At 39.2% G+C, this 18,950-nt stretch overlaps 1 protein-coding gene across 2 annotated transcripts in view; it reads left to right on the top strand.

The window, feature by feature from the left end:
- Positions 1-18,950, top strand: part of PPARGC1A (PPARG coactivator 1 alpha) — a 563,553-nt gene that overhangs the window by 521,773 nt on the left and 22,830 nt on the right. For both annotated transcript variants that reach the window (XM_019480208.2, XM_019480212.2), the window contains exons 3-7: positions 2,979-3,173; positions 4,772-4,894; positions 5,765-5,969; positions 11,164-11,209; positions 11,318-11,391. In XM_019480208.2, the coding sequence (XP_019335753.1) occupies positions 2,979-3,173; positions 4,772-4,894; positions 5,765-5,969; positions 11,164-11,209; positions 11,318-11,391 (643 nt within the window). The remainder of the gene's footprint in view (positions 1-2,978; positions 3,174-4,771; positions 4,895-5,764; positions 5,970-11,163; positions 11,210-11,317; positions 11,392-18,950) is intronic.

Raw genomic sequence — 18,950 nt, 5'->3', positions numbered from 1 at the left:
TTTGGAAGGCATGGGCTCCTGTCAGCGAGCTACTGCTGGCTGCCTCCTGTAGCATGCTGAGCAGTCTCAGTTCCCTCTGATCACCCAGGGAATTTAAGGTGCTTAGTGCCTTGAAGTCGTTCCCAGCAGCTCACAGGATGAGGCTCTCTTAAATTAGTAGGTCGGAAGCCAGTATGGAAAAATAACCCTCATAAGTGGGAAGGCTGAAATGGTGAAATTTACTGCATTTGGCTGCTACATAGTTTCTCCCCAGTGCTGTCAACACTAGGACTCAGCCTGTGATAGTGAACCAGAGAGTTGCTGCTTCAGTGATTATTACTCAGATGTTGATCTGCTCTTCCATCTCACTGTCGCCATCTCCTCTCAACACCCTTTCTTCTGTCTCTAATAAATATGTTTCTTTATAAACAGTAATTTAGGACAATTAGAAGCAATAGCATAGTTAAACCTTCTAAAGGTTATCTTGAAATGTCATTTTCCTGACTAATGTGTTCCTGCTGCCATGTCGTTTGTGAACAGACATGTGTTAGCCAGCTAGTGTGCTTCATCTGTGGTGACTTTGATTTATTTGCTCTGTAAATTGGGACTGAAGCAATAATGGAAAGTGACATTAATTGTTTAACAGAGTCCTCTTTGTCACATACTTTGCTTTCTCTGGGGTGTTTGATTGTTGAAACTTGTATAAAACTAATTGAAATTGCTATGATGAGGGCCAGTGTCCACTCAACTTTGTTCCTGAATGTCAGTGCACTTGAATGTCTGTTTAAAGCATGAGAGCTAAACAGCTAACAGCAAATATCGGGGTTTCTTCTAGCATTGTATTATTAAAGACAGCATTCCTAGTCAGAAATAGTAACACTTGGGGCATTGCTGTGGGTTTGGTAGGCTGCTGTGTACAGAGTGGAGGTGGGGTGTGGGTGGAGGAGCAACATACCAGTGAAAACCCCCAGAGGCATTTTGACCACAGAGCTAGTGGTCAAGTAGGGAGAATGCTACTGGGATTGCTTGGGGTAATGAGCTTAGGAGTGGCATTCACCCCACCTCAGTAGGCTGTTATCTGTCTACTATAGATTTCTGTAAGTCGGTTTAAACACTTGATAGAAAAGTTTTCATTCTATTAACTAGCATAAGACTTGTCCATAGTAACTGATTTTAAATGATTTGCCAGAAAATGAACCATTATTTTGCTGTTTTATTACAACAGTGCAACTTGCAGAGCAGGATTCTACTCAAAAACTTGGTTTCCATCTCTCCTCTTCTTCCACTTTCCTTCAATTAACAACTGAGTTAAACTGGTGAATTATGCTTACACTTATGATTCTGCTGTCTTGCTGATGGTGTACTTGTTTCTTTTGTTATGACAGGACTCACTAGATACTGCTGTTAAACATAGGATTCTTTTTCTTGGTGGCTAAGCATTGTTCAGTCTTCTTCATTTTCATGATACAGTTTCTCTTCTGAGCTGCTGTTGCAAGCAGCAGGAAGCTTTCTGCTTTATCTTAATTGTTGCTCCTTAAACAATGGGCAGAGCTATTTTACTTAAGATTCTTGAAAGAAGAATGTGCTCAGATTCTGCTCTGTTCAAAGACAGGTAAACAGTGTGACTATACTTAGACTACACATCACTGCTTTCTCTTCCAAAAGGTTAGCTGGCAATATTTTGCTATTGGATTATTGGATTTACTGGTTTTTTTATGGAGAAAGGTATTTTAAATACTTCCTGGTATTTTATATTTCAGTGCTTATTTGTTCCTTACTGGTATTGTACATCTAAACTGTTAAAACCCTAGAAAATGCTTGCTCAGGTTACTTTTTCATGGTGTACATTGGGGCCTAATCGGCTCCCTTTAAATTCAATTGAAAAACTCCCAATTGGCCTCAGTGGGATTTGAATCAAAGACTCCCTAAAGTCAATGGAAGTCTTTTCATTGACTTTAGCATGACTTGGATGAGATTCCCAACAATAATTGCTGTGACAATATCTCTCTATACATATAAAATATTTAAAATTTGGGGTGGGGAGCAGAGAGTGGTGGGAAACAATGTTTTCCAAGCATGCTATTCAAAATTAAGTATTAATGGATATTAGGAAATGTTTTCCATTAAAAAAAAATTAAAGGAATTTAAATGTACTTGATTTGACAAAAGCAAGGCCTGTTACTACTGAAATAAGATATCTAATATAAATTAGCATAACAGCCACATCTGATTAGGAATTAATCTGCTTTTTATAATTGCAGTCTGAATTAGATAAATGCATACAATAGTCACATTCAGCACTCAAACTCCATAACTGGAAAGGACAAACTTCAAAGGCAACCTGCCTAATACATTTGTTTAAAAAGAACCCAAGAGTGTGCCATTCATAATATGAACATTGATTGCTATTCTTATGTCAAAATGTTTAGAAATGGGGACTTCTGTATTTGTTTTTGGACCAAGAATGTTCAGAGGTGAGGAACGGAAATTTGTCCATTACACTAGCTGCATACGTGATAAAGACTTGCCTAATTTCTCCTAGTAATACATTTTGGTCTTCTGATTAGCTGTCTTATTCTGTGATTCTTGTAATTTTGTCAGGTCAATTAACTGGTGCTCAGTGCTGAAGAGAGAGAGAAAGAGACAGCCCGGGCAGTGCTTGCTTCATTAGATGTCAGTAACTTAGGTGCATTCGGTAATACAGTCCCTACATGATAATTTAACTATAGTTGTTAATAATGGGGAAGTAGGGTTGCTGTTTTTAAAAAACAACTAGGGAAGAAAGTAAATTGGAAAGATGCAATGCAGAGGCAAACATTTTTTTCACTAAATCACCAAATGTAGAAATGGGTAATTTCATTGTAAATAATTATATCTTGTCAAATGTCATTGCAGGTTGCTATTATAAATTTTGCTGAGGTGCTTAATTTTAATATATAGATTGAGCACATTATTCCTCATGTCTCTCTTTATCTGTTTCCATGTTTCCCTTCATACAGAAGATAGATGAAGAGAATGAGGCAAATTTGCTGGCAGTTCTCACAGAGACACTGGACAGTATCCCTGTGGATGAGGATGGATTGCCTTCATTTGATGCACTGACAGATGGAGAAGTGACCAATGAAAATGATACTAGCCCTTCACCAATGCCTGACGGCACCCCTCCAGCTCAGGAGGCAGAAGAGCCGTCTCTAGTAAGAATCCTTCCTACTGTTTAACAGGAATTGGATGTGCCTCTGGCTACCCGCTGCATGGGTATGATGTAGTCACAGTAAGGTTTGGACTTTTCATTTAGACTGAAACCAAAGGAGAATCCAGTCAAATGCTATAACTTAGATGTGACTATAATATTAGAATTAATATTAAGGGGTTATATTAAAAATGTGTCAAAGAGGAATTGTTTGACATTCTTGTTCTAGTGAATGACACTTTTGCTTATCATTATATTCACCTAAGTCATAGCAGTAGTTTTAATTCAGGTTTCATTTTTTGGTTGTTTTAGAATAGTGTATGTATAGAAGTCACTTTCAATAATGTGTAAGGAGATACCCATTAATGGGTCTGGTGCTTAATGGAAGGGCAAAGGGGGAGTCTCCACCTTTAGCATTCTTGCACAGAATAAACAGTTGTGCTGTACACTCCTCACACATTGTCTTGTTGTATAAATTGCAAAATATTGATTTTGAGATTGATATATCTGGGTATGGACATTTGGAGCTCTTTTGAAGGGGGAACAGGGCAAAAGGACAGCAACTGTCATGTTCTGATTGTTACATGTGGGCAAGCTGGAACAATACAAGTGTAGCAAAACCACTCCCACTTTAAATTTGGAGTGGTTTCACTACATTTGGGCACATCCAAACGAGCACACATGTGCTATCCTGTTTCAGAGACCTGTCTGTGTTGCTGCACACCGCATGTGCCGCACATGCAGTGTGGGGGGAGTTTTTGACACTAGGAGATCCCAGTGTAAAAAAAAAACCTGTGCCTAAAAAAATGGGGTGGTGCATGTGGCAGCAGTATGTGCCACCTGAAACCAGAGCCTCAGCCTCCCTACCCCACTTGGAGCAACGAGCCACGTGCCAGAGTGCATGTGCACAGCCGTTCCACAGGGACAAGTAGCAGCGGCACATATTGTGCTGTTGCTGTTTGTCCTCAGGGAAACGCACGTTCCCGCTCATGGGAACGCGCCCTTTGTGTCCTTCCTAGCTTGTCCAAATGTAACAATAATAACACAACAGGTGCTGCCCTTGTGAAATGTTCCCTTTTTGAAATGCCTCCAAATGTATGTGTGTCCATACCCTCACTCAAAGCCCAGTGTCCAATGATATCGATGGAAAACTTCTACTGAAGTCAGTGGCCTTGGAGTGAGTTTTGAAGTATGATGCAAACCCATCATGTATCTTTGCAAAAACAGTGTGAAGATCTGATGCTGCTTCTGCTGTCATTACTTTGGCAGGAACAAGTTCAGATCCTTAACTTCAAAGATTTTACCCAATCTTCTGTTGAGGAGGTTCCTCACTTGATGGAAAACCAAAGCAATCACTTTTTGCTTTGCAGTTTCCTGTACAGGAAAAGGAAGTACCCCAGCAAACGAATAGAAGGAAACCAAACTTTTGTGCTCTGGGGATTCTCAAGCACTTTGTTCTGTGTTATTGTACACTGCTTGCAGAGATTGGTGTAACTAATTTTAAGTAACTATGCAAAAAATTCAGATAAGTTTTTTTAATCCTTAAAGATGCATAACTTTTCTCTTTCCCCCTCCACCTCTCCTTTCCTGATATGTTTGTAGCTTAAGAAGCTCTTGCTGGCTCCAGCCAACACTCAGCTAAATTACAATGAATGCAGTCGCCTCAGCACACAAAACCATGCAAACACTAATCACAGGATCAGAACAAGCCCTGTGGTTGTTAAGGTACAAACTTAATCTTTGTAACAAGGTTAAAAAAATGTAACAAAGTCATTTTTCCTTTCAGCAATCGAATAAGCAGTAGTTGTATATGTTCAGTATTAATCTGCCTTGCGTCTTGCAACTCCTTTAAAAAATGCGGACAGATTATAGACTAGGTTCCAGAAAAAATCACTGGAGCTCCTTTATGTTGTGAGTAGTTCATTTATGCCTTTGTTTTTGGCAGAATTAGCTGCTAGTCCCTTTGTTTCTCTTTGCCCACTTTATACATATAGGGAATAATAGGGGATGCAATAAAATTTGTTGTGGGGATGATGTTTGAGTGATTCTAAGATGCAGGGTTGCCATTTTACCAGCTCTCTAATTTAAGAAAAATTGCACTGGAATCCCAGCAAAAGGTCTGTATCAGCCATTAATTGGATAGGATGCTGGCAATGACATAATTCTGTTAGCAGGCTGTATTAAGCAATGTTTGTCTTGCCATTCACTGTAACTGAAAACGGAGCATTTAGGTGTACTTAAGAGAGTTGTGAATACTGGACTCAAGTAATCAGCCACAAATTAAGGTTTAAACCAGCTTATTTTCTTGTTCACGGTAAAGGCGCTGTAGGGTCTTGTTAGTTACATGTTGCTGAGTAGGAACATTAAAATGTAGGAGAAATGAAATAAAAAGCTGCATAAATGTCATTTAGGAATTTTAAATGTAGTTTTCTTTCCTTGTTCTGCAAACAATTATTCACAGCTCATAGATCTAGTACACTTAGACTGAACACTTCATTGAAAATCTCATCTCTTCAGAAAACTATATCCATTTTGATAAGGTTCAGTTCTCTAATTTTAGCTTTCTTTTTTTTTTTATTATGCCTTGTTTTTAAGACCGAGAATTCATGGAGCAATAAAGCAAAGAGCATTTGTCAACAGCAGAAGCCACAAAGACGTCCCTGCTCTGAGCTTCTCAAGTATCTGACTACAAATGATGACCCTCCTCAGACCAAACTGACAGAGAACAGGAACAGCAGCAAAGACAAATGCAACTCCAAAAAGAAGCCCCAACTGCACTCTCAGGCACATCATTTGCAAGGTAGGCTTGGAACTAAGGAACATAATTTTGGCAGCAGCATTAATGGTAGGAATCTGAAATGCAATGAGTATGAAAACAGTAAAACCCAATGTTACTTCTGCTCTTTCCCTTAGTGTCTCTGTGCTGTAAATTCAGAAGTTCCTTGATATAGAGAGAAGTAAAAGACAGTACAGTTAGGTTAGTCAAACATTGCTTTTTTAGTCTATGGACAATTTTAAAAAGTTCCTACAAATCCCAGAAAAGAAACCTAAAATTTTAGCCAACATTCAAAAATTAACAGATACTGAGCCATCAGGCTTACATATAGAGCACTGTATCACTAAGAAATAATGATACCCCTGAACAAGCTGGGCAAGCCAGTTCATTAGCGAGCTGCTTTTTTTTACCAAAGTAAAAATGAAGGCATTGTTAACTTGCCATGTATTCCTTAAGAGACAATAAATAGTGATCTTGCTGCTACTGAGTAGGCAGTAAATGTGACATTCTTATTATAGCTAGAACATCAGTTTGTTTTTTTATTTTGTAAATAGTTGAAGGTTTGGAAGCCATCCTGACCCCTACCCCACTTCTCCCTGCTCTCTCTGTAAATTTCTTTATGGTCAAAACTAAACATCTGTGTTGACTTTTAGTATCCTCCAATGTATAAAGAGTTGGGCTGTATTGTAAGTGGCTTCTGTGGCATAGATGCAAGAACTTAAAGGCCCTCTCCTGGTAGGCATTTTCCTTGCTTTTCTTCCTATTCCTCCTCCTCCCTCAGATACAGAAAAGCTCTATAAACGTATGGGCCCAAAGGGAGCTTATTTAAAGTTACTGTTACTTTAAAATATGCTTCCTTATGTTCTGCCACTGCTTCCAAGGTAGCCAGATTCTGCTTTCAGTTACATTCATATACATCCAGAAGATTATCATTGAAATAAATGGAATTTACTCAACTGTAAGTGAAATCAGAATTTGACCCAAAGATTGCTGCTCTGATGTGTTGCAGCAGGAACAGAAATATTTTTAAATGACAGTTTTAAATTGACTCCCCCAACCTCATTTTGGGACCATTTTGAGGTAAATTTAAAAAATACATTTCCCCCTCCCTCCCTAAATTCCCTTCTCCCAGCTACATATTCTGATCTCCTAAGTGTGGTTTTCTGCATTAAGGTTTCAAATTCACATAACTATTTTTATTGTAGGAAAGAAATCTAACTGCCCCTAGAGCTTCCTTAATGCCAACTGCCACTCCTTTTGGCTGGTTTTAGCAAGCTGCTTCCGTGCAAAACTGCACTGGATGGTACAGGGATAATATGGCTCTTGCTTCTGCAGCTGTGCAGAAGGAATTCAGTGCAGGAGGTGTGATAATCTGTACTGACCCTAAAAGCTGACCAGAGAGGTAGGTCTTTGATGGCTCCTGTAGCTTATGGGGGTTTACTGGACTTTTTGTGATGGCTGTCGCTTTACCTTTATTGCTATGAAGTTGTAAACTTTTAATTCCCTTTTCCAGATTCTTTTTCTTGAATTTCTGCAATTTAATCTCCAGCCACCTGCAATCTAATTTTTAGCTGAATTTTGCTGTATTATACAGATGTGTTTCCACTGCTATCGGTGAGCAAAATTAGGCTCTTAAACCTGTATTTTCCAGAGGGAACAAAATTAGGCTCCTAATCTTTATTTAGGAGCCCTATGTGTGCACCTAAGGATCTAATTTAAGGCACCTATTGCCAAAAATCTTTTCCTTTATCTTTAAAATAAAGGACCATATTTAATGTAAGGACAAGAGCAGCATGGAGCTTTCAGCTTGAAAAACAAATGCACCCAGATGGGGTATTTTTCTCAAATTTTTTATCAAGGCTTATCAAAAATGTTTTGCTTCTACTATAGACTTGAGCCTGCAACTTCCTTTCAAGTTCCATTTGTGCTTCCTTGGAAAAGCCATAGAGGATAAGTCAAATGGGATTTTCCATTAGGGTTTGTGTCCCAAACATATTGTGAACTTATAGGAATGTCCACAGATACAGTGAGCTCAGGTCATCTGTAGATTTGCAGTGAGATTTGGACATGAGGAAGCTTGATCTTTTTTATCTTGAATATTTTCAACTTACGAAGAATAATAAATGCACGTGAAGCTTAATAGATACTAAAAATACAATTGCAATAGTAAAATTCAGTACAAAACATTACTGATTGTCATAAAGGTACATAAATTGCTAAATGATTACAAGGCAGTGTGAGGATCAGCACTATCTGTAGGGCCTGATTTAAATCATAGGCCCAGCTCGCTATTATTATAGCCTGATCATGGCGATGAGCACCATTTTCACGTCCAGATTGTGGCACCCTCCCACATGTGTTCTCTCCCCCAGTGCCCAACCCCCATCACCCCAGTTCTCCTGCCTGGAGGAAAATGCAAAATTGTGATTTAAACCAGGTCCTAACTTGGTCAGGCTGCAGTTGGAGTACTGCGTCCAGTTCTGGGCGCCGCACTTCAGGAGGAATGTGGACAGCATCGAGAGGGTCCAGAGGAGGGCCACTCGCATGATCGGGGGCAGCAGGGCAGACCCTACGAGGAGAGGCTACAGGACCTGAACCTGTTCACCTTCCACAAGATAAGGCTGAGAGGGGATCTGGTGGCTGTCTGTAAAGTTACCAGGGGGGACCAGCGGGGAATGGGAGAAGCCCTGTTCCCCGGAGCACTACCCGGAGTAACTAAGAATTATGGCCTCAAGTTGATTGAGAGTAGTTTCAGGCTAGACATCAGGAGGCACTACTTCACAGTCGGGGCAGCTAGGATCTGGAACCAACTTCCAAGGGAAGTGGTGCTCGCTCCTACCCTGGGGGTCTTCAAAAGGAGGTTAGATAATCACCTAGTAGGGTCATTTGACCCCAGCATTCTTTCCTGCCCATGGCAGGGGGTTGGACTTGATGATCTGCTCAGGTCCCTTCTGACCCTACCAACTATGAAACTATCTGATTAATGTCAAAGAATGGAACCGAGGCCCCAGCCAGTCATTAATTTTGTCCTACAATTGGGAACTGACAAACTTTATTACAGATCTCAAAACTCACAGGTCCTGCCATGCCATACATGCACGGCAGAATACACAATTTTTTGGATTTATGATAAAACTTGTCAGATTCCAATCCTTCACAGGCTGCTGCTTGGAATCACCCATGTGTGGGTGGACTGGGGATCAAGAACAATTTGAAGGGACACAGGACAGGTGGCTGTGGGTCAGGAAGATCCCCAATCACAGCTGCTCACATTGTGCACTGTAAAATGGCATGCACGCATCCTGTGGGTCAGGGAGCTCCTAGAGCTACAGCCCATGTGCAGCTGGCTGCATATGCGTTGGTTACCTGGTGCCATGTACAGCGGAGGATGAGTGATGTGCTGCTGGCAGCATATGTGCCAGTGGCAGCTTGGTGCATCCCTAGGTGCAGATGAGCTATTGGGCTGCACAGTGGGGTTTTAATGCACCAAATATTCAGATCAAACCATGATAGAAACTAGGCCCAAAGATGTTCCATAGATGTGGGACATCTTTGTTACTGGTTTGCCGTTTTTATTGTGGAATAACTTGCCTGAATGACTGGCATGTTACAAAAAAAATTGTGGGGTGCTCACTTTTAACCTGCAAGAACTATATCGTCTGGAGGGGGCCCAAGAATTATTTTGAGTTCTGTTCTCATCTCTGTCACAGATATACGTGGCACTGTACTTTTCCACCTCAGATTTCAAAAAGCCAAATGGAACTCAAGGGCTTTTTTCCAAAGAAGAAAATATGTTGAGTATAAGCTCCATGTAGTTTTTACTATGTTAAATTCAGTGGCAGCCCTTCTCTGAGATGTAGTTTCTACTCATTGCCATTAAAGCTGAAAATAATCTTGGCATCCCATGGCCACTTTACAGGTACAGTTAGATATTTGTAACTGGGCAAGTATTAGTAGGCACAATTTTTTGTCTAATGAACATATATGTGTAGTAAAGTCTATTCATCTTATAGACGCCTTTTAGTTTGTACATAGCGACAGCTAGACTGGATCAGACATACGACCTTTCTTTGACTGTGACTTCTGAAGAAGGTGCATGAAAGTATCTTCTTTCATAACAAGAAAAAAACAATGCCAGACTCCTGAGGATTAGTTTAATTTAAAATAAATAAATAAATAATTCTTTGGAAATTCTCTAGAGCTTAAAAAATATAATCAATTTGCATATACATTTTTTTTATGTCAATGGGAGTGCCATGCCTGGAATGAATACAAAATGTACTATAGTGACATTCTGGATAAAAGATCTGCAGTGCAGGAGTGTTGGAAAGGAAAGGTTTGCTTTAAATAATTAATTTGTAGACCAAATACCCTATAGTTGTTCTTGATGCACATGTTCTACGGTTAAATAGCAACACCACCTCTGAAAATTAACCTTTTCAAATGACAGTGTGTTTAGTTTTTAAACATTTTTATTCACAATTTAAGGGAGACTGAAAAATATTTTAGATATTGGTTTGCTGTGGAAAAGGATAATTTGAACAAATGAAAACTGCAGAAGAGGTGTATTGACAAATAACATTGTATGCATCTTTTTGTTCATTTACATCAGGACTTTAGCACTGGGAGCTAAACCCCAATTTTAACCATCTGTGATTATGTCTGCAGCTTGTCAGAGTTTGCAGAGTAATTTGCAAAAAAATTAGATTATAACTGGTAGAGTTTTGGCCTCACAAAAACGACCTATTCTCAGTGCTGTATATAAAATTGTATATTGTAGAAGTAAAATCAACTGAATATTCATAACGTTCTGTTGCTTTGTAGTTATTCTGCTGCTCTCATTTCCAAATAAAACGTGAACTGTAGTCTAAATTAAATGTAAGAGAAATAACACTTCCACAGAATATTCTGTTTATTTCCTCACTGATTTTTAACATAAAGTGTTTCATTTTTTAAAGGATCCTAGTGTTGAGGCTTTATATCATGTTTCAGAGGTATAGTAATTAATGTAAAGAAGTGTTGTATGCCAGTAATAAGGGCTCAGGATGAATATTACTGTTATTTATCCACAAGATATATTGAAGTACTTTCCCAAACTACTGGAGTTTATCCTTACTGAGCTCAGGTAGAATTCCAGCACTGATAGAAACAAAAAATGTTGATAAAATTTTCTGAGTCTTCAGGTATTTCATAATTGGTTTCTTTTTTCTGTCTTCAGCCAAACCAACAAGTTTATCACTTCCTTTGACACCTGAGTCACCAAAGTAAGTATTAAGAAGCGTAAAAGTTTATGCAAGGGACGGGGTTTCAATACATTTTGGCTTCAGCAACTCCATTTCAGCTTGTTTTTATAAATGTGCCCTGTCTTCCAGTGATCCCAAGGGTTCCCCATTTGAGAACAAGACTATTGAACAAACCTTAAGTGTGGAACTCTCTGGAACTGCAGGTGAGAGTTGTGGAACATTAGCAATTTTTCTGTATATGTGACTTTTTAATATGAAATATATGGTGAGATGTTAACATGGCCTCTGAGAGATTCATTGTAATATAGTTTAACATTGACATTTTACCCAGTTACCTGGGATGAACATGTTTAAAAATATATGATTCCAAACCTGTGCAGCAGAGCATAATATCTGAAAAAATGTGAATGAAAGTATTTCTCACGCATACATTTCCATCCCCATTTAGCTTTGTGTACTGCTGGGCATCATCTTTCAAATACAAATCCCACTGCACAGAATAATAGATGTTCCATATGGAAAAGTTAAGTCATCCAGTCTTTTTTGCATGCTAGTGTAGGAACTACTCTTGATTGTGTGTTAGTGTTTTGGAAACTCGAGGTTTGAATGTTCCAAGCAGCAGGATTTCTACTTCTTCCATTGGGAAGCTACTCTACAGCCTTAAAGGAAGTTTTAACTGATTTTTTCCCTTCATTTCATGCTATTAACACTCTTTGCACCCTTGATTCTACCCCTGGCCATTCTTCTTCCTACTCCTGGTTTAGACCTTTCATATATAGAGTTTTATTATGTTTTGTATCACCACACTAGATCCATTTTATTCATTTTCTCTGCCCATAAAATCCATTATTCCAGATTTTAGGTCATTTTTACACTTTTTCCCTCAGGTCCTTCCATTTTGCCACTATTTTTCTGGTAGTGACATTCCCAGAACCGAACACAAGATGCTGGGTGCAGTTGCACCAGAGCCATAGAGAGGGACAATTCTATCCCTACACAACAGCATTAAAGGCTAAGGGATGTACTAGAGAAATATTTTTTTCAGTAATATTTATGATGGAGAAGATGTTGAGTTACATAAACTTAGGGAATATTGCAGGGTAGATACTCAGCTGGTCTAAATCAGTATGGAACTCAATGGCTGTTTTACACAAGGATCTTGGCCCTAGATTATGAACTTCCTTTAGATTCTTGATTTCAAATCCCCACTGTACAGTTGGGAGAGGCCTCACACATGTAGGAGGTACACGTGAAAGGGTAACTTTCTCAAGACTATTATCCACTGCTAATAAAAAAAATAATCAGCAGCCTACACGCTTATTTCTGGTTATGTCCAGGAATAAGGAATCACTTCTTGAGGACTGAGAACTTCTCGAGACTGTATAATGGTGCCATAAGACTTGGAAGCTGGAGTTTGTTCCATTGATTCTGTGTGCAGACAAAAATAAGCTGTATAGACCCACTGTACAACAAGATACAGCAGTGGCAAGTAAAAACGTGCTGCATGCCCATATGGGGAGGCACCAGCATAGGATGAAATCTTTCAACAGGAACATTATATTATAGGTCTTTTTTCCTGGAGACTACTTCACTTCCATATGTTAACAGTTGGGACTGGTTACGAGACGGAGAGAGAGAGAGACTGAGAATGAGGAATAGGCTTCTTGAATACAACAGACAAATGGCAGCCTGCCAGGAGTGCTGCTTGGTATCATGTGGGAGCTACTTCTTCCAAATCTCTGTTGGAGGTGGGGGTTCAGCCAGGAGGGAGAGAGGGGATTTTATTTTATTGCTTAGCAGCAGCTTAAATGAGCAGCTCCTTAATGTAAACATTCCACGTGTAATGAGTGACTGGCAGTTTCAATTCAGATTCTTGGGGTAGATGTGATATCTTTTATTAGGCCAACTAAATAGTTGGAAAAAAAGTTCTTTGCAAGGTGATTTAAACATCTTTGCAAGCTTTCAGGTGTTTAAATCACCCTTCTTCAGGCACAGGGAGTCTTTGCTGTTCTGAGAGCTCCAAGGAATGAAAGAAACTAAAAGTGTGTGAGGATGTCAGGGAGAATGTAAATCAGTGGAAATTAGGAAAACAAAAGGTAGAGAAGGGAAGAGGGGAGAGGGAACGAGGGGGAAAAAAGCCAAATGTAAGTAAGAGAGACTCTGGTATAGTAGTTCTCCAAGGTAGGAAAGGTCTGTGAAAAAGTAAATAGCTGGAAATTAGGAAGACAGCGGGTAGAAAAGGAGGGGAGGGGTGGAACAGGGTGTGGGGGGAGAGTGTAAAAGGTCAGGTCTGGCAGGTACCTGGTGAATCAGATGTTAGGCAGATTGTAATGTGTCATAAATCCAATGTCTATATTGAGTCCATGATTTTTTGTATCCAGTAGATTTATGAAGAGAAGTTTGAATGGTCATCTACGAAAGGTGTTTTGTAAGTTCCCCTTGAGGATTAGACTTAAGAGATCAGAGAGGGAGTGGTTCTCTTGTGAGAAATGTGTCCCTACAGGAAATTGGGTATTCTTGTCTTTGATAAGTTTTCAGTGTGCGTTCATTCTGGTACACAGTCTCTCCTACATATTTTCCATGAGGGCATTTGGTGCAATGGTTGAGATATATAAAATTTCTGGAGGTGCAGATGTAAGATCCAGGAATGGTGATGGTTCTGTTACGGGGTATAGTTATTGTGGGAGTGATGGAGATATGTTGGCAGGTTTTATTTTCTTGTCATGACATGGTCTGGATCCATTAGGTGTGGTTTGGGTCATAGGGAGTTTGCTTCTGGTGTTGAGGCTAGTGAGGTTCGATGCTTGTTTAAAGGCTAGGGTGGGTGGTTCTGGAAAGATCTCTTTAAGAATTGGGTTTTCTTCTAGTATGGGTTGCAACTGTTTGAGGATTTTCCATGTAGGTTCCAGGGAAGGGTGGTATATCATAACTAATGGTGTGCGATTCATGGGGATAACACCAGCATTTCCTTTCTGGACACCATGATCAGTATTCAAAATGGTAAAAAGCATTGAACATTGCTAACCTTTCCTATTTACCCTTTGTTTTCCTAATTTCCAGCTATTTACTTTTTCACAGACTGCCTCTTTTCTGCCTTGGAAAACTACTACAGTAGAGTCTCCCTTACTTACCTTTAGCTCCCCCCACCCTTTCTCTTCCTTTTGTTTTCCTAATTCCACCTATTTACATTTCCGCTGACATCCTGTCACACTTTTAGCTTCTTTCATTCCTTGGAGATCTCAGAACAGCAGAGGCTCCCTATGCCTGAAGAAGGATGATTGTGCCCAAAAGCTTGCAAATAACTTTTTTCCAACTACTTAGTTGGTCTAATAAAAGATATCATGTCTACTCAAAGAACCTGGCCTGCCTGTGTCCTTAGATCAGCATGGCTAAAACCAAAAACCCAGCTGGTAGTTTCAGTGCTGGTGTTTTCAAATGATGCATTTATTTATTTATTTATCTGTATGGTGGTTGTGCCTAGGCCATGCTGTGCTATACAAACACATAAGAGAAAGAGCCTGTGTCTCAAAAACTGTACAATCTAATTCAGCAATTCTTTGCAGGATCAGGGCCTACTTTGGTAATAAAAGTAACAACAGCAATAGTGATTAATGCCTAGCAGTTGTATGGAAAGAGACCCTGGCAATTCCCAGTTACATCCAGGTAACCGCATTGCTCTTTTTGCTCATATAATGCACTGCACTAGTACTATTTATTGTAATTTAAATGGCAGTTGCCTTGATCTCACTGCTGAACTGTAGGGCTGCCCACACTATTGAAGCACAAAGTATTTTAATACAAACAGCAACTCCCTTGATCTCTCTGCTGAAAATGGCATCAGTTTCCTCACTGAGGAATTAGCCGTGCAGTAGAAAAATAAATAAATACAAGTGTTTCCCAGTTCAGCCATCAATCCTCATCACATGCATGTTGTGGATGGGTATAAATAAAGTTGAACACAAAAATGTTCTCCTCTCCCTTGTGCTCTTTTGCTTTAGAAGGGGCTTTTTATCCATAAATTTAAATGTTTTCCTTCCTAATCTGAAAAAGTAATTTCTATATTTGTCAAACTGCAAGAAATAAAGAAAAGATTTTTAAAAGGGGACAACAGGTGTGTAAGATGTTCTTAGGACTGAGCATATTTCAAGTGGCCCACCATTAAGGATCAAGTACGTTGTCTCATAAAACCCCAGCTTTGTAAGCCAATTCCTAGTATATTATGTTATACAGCAAATTTAAAAAAACATATGTATTGCAAAATACTGTGGAATCCTGAAAAATCTGCTGGAGCCCAAATGCTGTGTCGGTATCAGCAGCTAGAACTCTAGTGGAGTTCAATCTGCTTACTTCAAGATTTCAGATGGCTCTAAGTCATTAATTCACAGCATACTATGAAGTATGGAGAAAGTTGTATGATCTGGGCAGCAATGGGATATACATGCTTCAGAGCCGGTTAGCAGGACTAGCATGATGTTAATAATGTTAGCAGTGGGCATGTCTACATGTTCATTAATGTGCCATAATATATGACACAGTAAGTTTAGAGCCTGTAATGAAAGGTACTAACTTAATATGCTGTAATCAGCACTACTGGGCATTAGTGAAAATGAACGGGTTTTTTTGTGATGCTTCTGAGCATTAGCACAGGCTTTGTCCACCATGCTAATGCTTAGTAGAATTAGTTTTCTGTGCATTAAGAGTCTGGTGTAGACATGCCCAGTGCTCCTAGTAATCCAAAAAGCAAAGGTAAATCCTACTCCATCAGGAGAGGCAGCAGTATTCAGCTCCACAACCTCATAACTAGAAATACATCCATCCTGAGAGTCCCCTCCTCATATGCTAGGCAAAAGGACTCGAGCACAAGGAGGCAACAGAGCATCATGAAATGCAATCTTAAATGATATTCATGTGGTTGATTAAATTAATCAACCATAGGCGTGGCAACAAGTGATCAAGTTCCTGGTGAACAATATATGTCATCTTGTGCTGTATGTAGAGGAGTTTATGTAGGACAGTTACTCCCTCCTGTGAATGCTAATCCTTTTGCCTTAGTGGCTGACTAGAGTATAGGTACTTTCCTCTAGTATCTGGGGATACAGCTCATACAAAATCTCAAAGCCAGGAGCTGTCTGTAGTGCTGGAGCAATTCTTCCCTATCATTACTGCTTGTGCTGAGGGATCACTTAACTGTATGAAAAACTCATATTCTCCACGTTTTAGTAGCCTCACAAAACTACTGTATAGGTATATCAAGTCAAGTCAGTCCCGAGGTCACTGCAACTGGTGGAACACCTTAAATGTGGTAACAACCCTCCTCTACTCCAAGGTTCGTTGAGTTGCTTTGCATCATTTGCAAAGTAACCTGGTGGCACCCATCTTCTGTCCAGGTATGGATGATCGTTGGCTCGCAGGGAGCTCATCCGCCCTTTGACAGATCTTGTCTTTAGATCTGCTGGGTGTCCCCACACCCTCCTTACCCAGGCTAGCCCAGGTGGGGGCACTGGTTTAGCTGCTGACAACTTGTCCATGGAACAGATTGTACTAGTTTATGTGGTACCAGATAGCAGACCAAGAGAAGCCTGGTCTGACAGGGATAAGGTGTACATATATAGGGATGGATTACACAATGGCTTAGTACACTAGTACAATACAAATAAAAAAACTAAAATAATGGAAAATGGGATCACACTCCCCCACCTGCATACTAGAGGTCATTTAGTGAGGAGTTTCACTGTGAAGGGACATGTTCACATACAGGTGCTCACACTTATTTGAATAAAAGCTCTTCACGTAGATAAAATTTAGTCTCTCTGAAAAGCAGACAAGAAAGGTGTATGAATAAAATTAGACTGAATAATGGAAATTCATGAGCATCCTTGCATATACTTGACCCCCAGTATTTGCTTGTCTCTAAGCCTGAGCTGCCCCCTGGTTATCAGAGCAGACACTTAACTTCTACTCTGTAAGAACTTGTTTCACCTCAAAATAATTTCTGACAAAGTGATACATGAGGGAAAGAGATTTGTCCAGAGGGAATAAAATCTAGTAAATTATTAGATATTTTCAAGGGGTCTGCATTTTATTTTCTTCAGGACTGACAATAAGATTAAACTAAGTGTTCAGCAAGCCTGTAGTTCTTTATTAAATGATGGTTGTTTAATTTTGTTATATTTTCTGTAGTCTTGTGCCATACAAAAGCTCTATCTATTTTTTTCTTGAATCAAGCCATTATCTTGCATTCAGTGCTTTAAGTGGTCTAAAATAATGTTTCTCTTGATAATCCCAGTTTCAAACTCATATGATATGAAACAATCCATTTTTAATAACTCTTATGAGTTCACTGCACTTACTGAATGATACAGAAGATGCATTTCCTGGAAGACTGGAAGGTCCCCCAAAATGCACTAACAAACATCATCAAGTGTTTATATAAGCTGACAGTAACACCAATTTGTGCAAAAAGATTGTTGCCTATATAAAACAGCATTGTAAAAGTGGTATAAAAAGTCTAATTTACACTTAACTGTGAGACACTCTTCTAATTTATTCTGATCAATCTGAGGTAAATGAGTTACTCAGTTTTTGGTACAGTGACTTGTGACATTTGTCTTGGGCATATTTTTCCTTTCCATTCATACTTTCTCCTTTACTATATAGGAGGTCATTAAGCTGAGGTGGTGGAGCTGGCATACTGAAATTCTGTTGTCACACAAATGCAAGAAGGTGGTGATGATTTGGTAGCAATGTTAGTAAATTGATATCCACTATCTTAAAACAGAGATCATTGAGTAAATTCATAGACTATAGAAGGCATGAGGCAAAGTAAAAACTTAACATTTACTGAAGCCATTCAATTAAAGAAAAGTCCCTACAAAGAAAATGGTTTTACAGCATGTCATGAAAAAATACTTGCCATTTACTTTTAAGAAAAGGCTATTTAACGGGTATGATTGTAGAGTATGTACCACTCCTAACAGATTTGCTGTGCAGAAGTACATAAGTGTGAGTGATGTAGAGGTACTTGTTTATTATAGAGCACATTTCAATGCAGTAATCATAAATATTGCTAAGGTTGTGCTCTGTTGAAATATGACCTACATACTCTTGATTGTTTGTGTTACGTGATTTGTCTGACACCCATTACATTCTGGGTAATGGCAGCCATTTGTTGCTGTGCACAGCAGGCTCTTTTGACAAAAGAAAATAGGCAGCAATAAAAAAGCTATAGTCTGAATTACATTCTGCACAGTGCTGCACTGCTGAGAGTTTGTGCAAGTGTGTTAACAATGCTCTGAACTGCCTCTTGTCAGCCTTCAGCCTGTAATGGCCATCTGTCCTTACATAAATCTGTCAAAACCTGCTAAGTTCAAGAGAGAGCACAGAATATACCTTGTACTGTCAACCCTAAAATGTACACATTCAAAGAGAAATCAGCATGCATGAAATAATCCAAGAGTTACAGAATATTTTAACACTATTGATTTAGGGTCATGGCATGAAATCAGGATTACAGTGATTTGTGTAAAGATGAACAAATGTGACACAGTGGCCAAGTAGGTATGCAGTCAGCTAATTTTCTCAAAATTTAGATTTTTTGGGCACTTGTCTGGGGGTGGGGCAGGGGAGGGATTGGAGGTAGGGATCAAGGCAGTGATATAAATAAAACAAAAAACAATTCAGAGCTTTGTAACAAACCAGAAATGCAAACAATTTTCACTTTCAGGTTAAATGAAAAAAGTTTATCTTTTTGATCAATTTATTA

This window comes from Alligator mississippiensis, chromosome 2 (genome assembly GCF_030867095.1).
Source record: "Alligator mississippiensis isolate rAllMis1 chromosome 2, rAllMis1, whole genome shotgun sequence".
Classification (NCBI taxonomy): Eukaryota; Metazoa; Chordata; order Crocodylia; family Alligatoridae; genus Alligator; species Alligator mississippiensis.
This window is presented reverse-complemented; position numbering and strand designations above follow the sequence as displayed.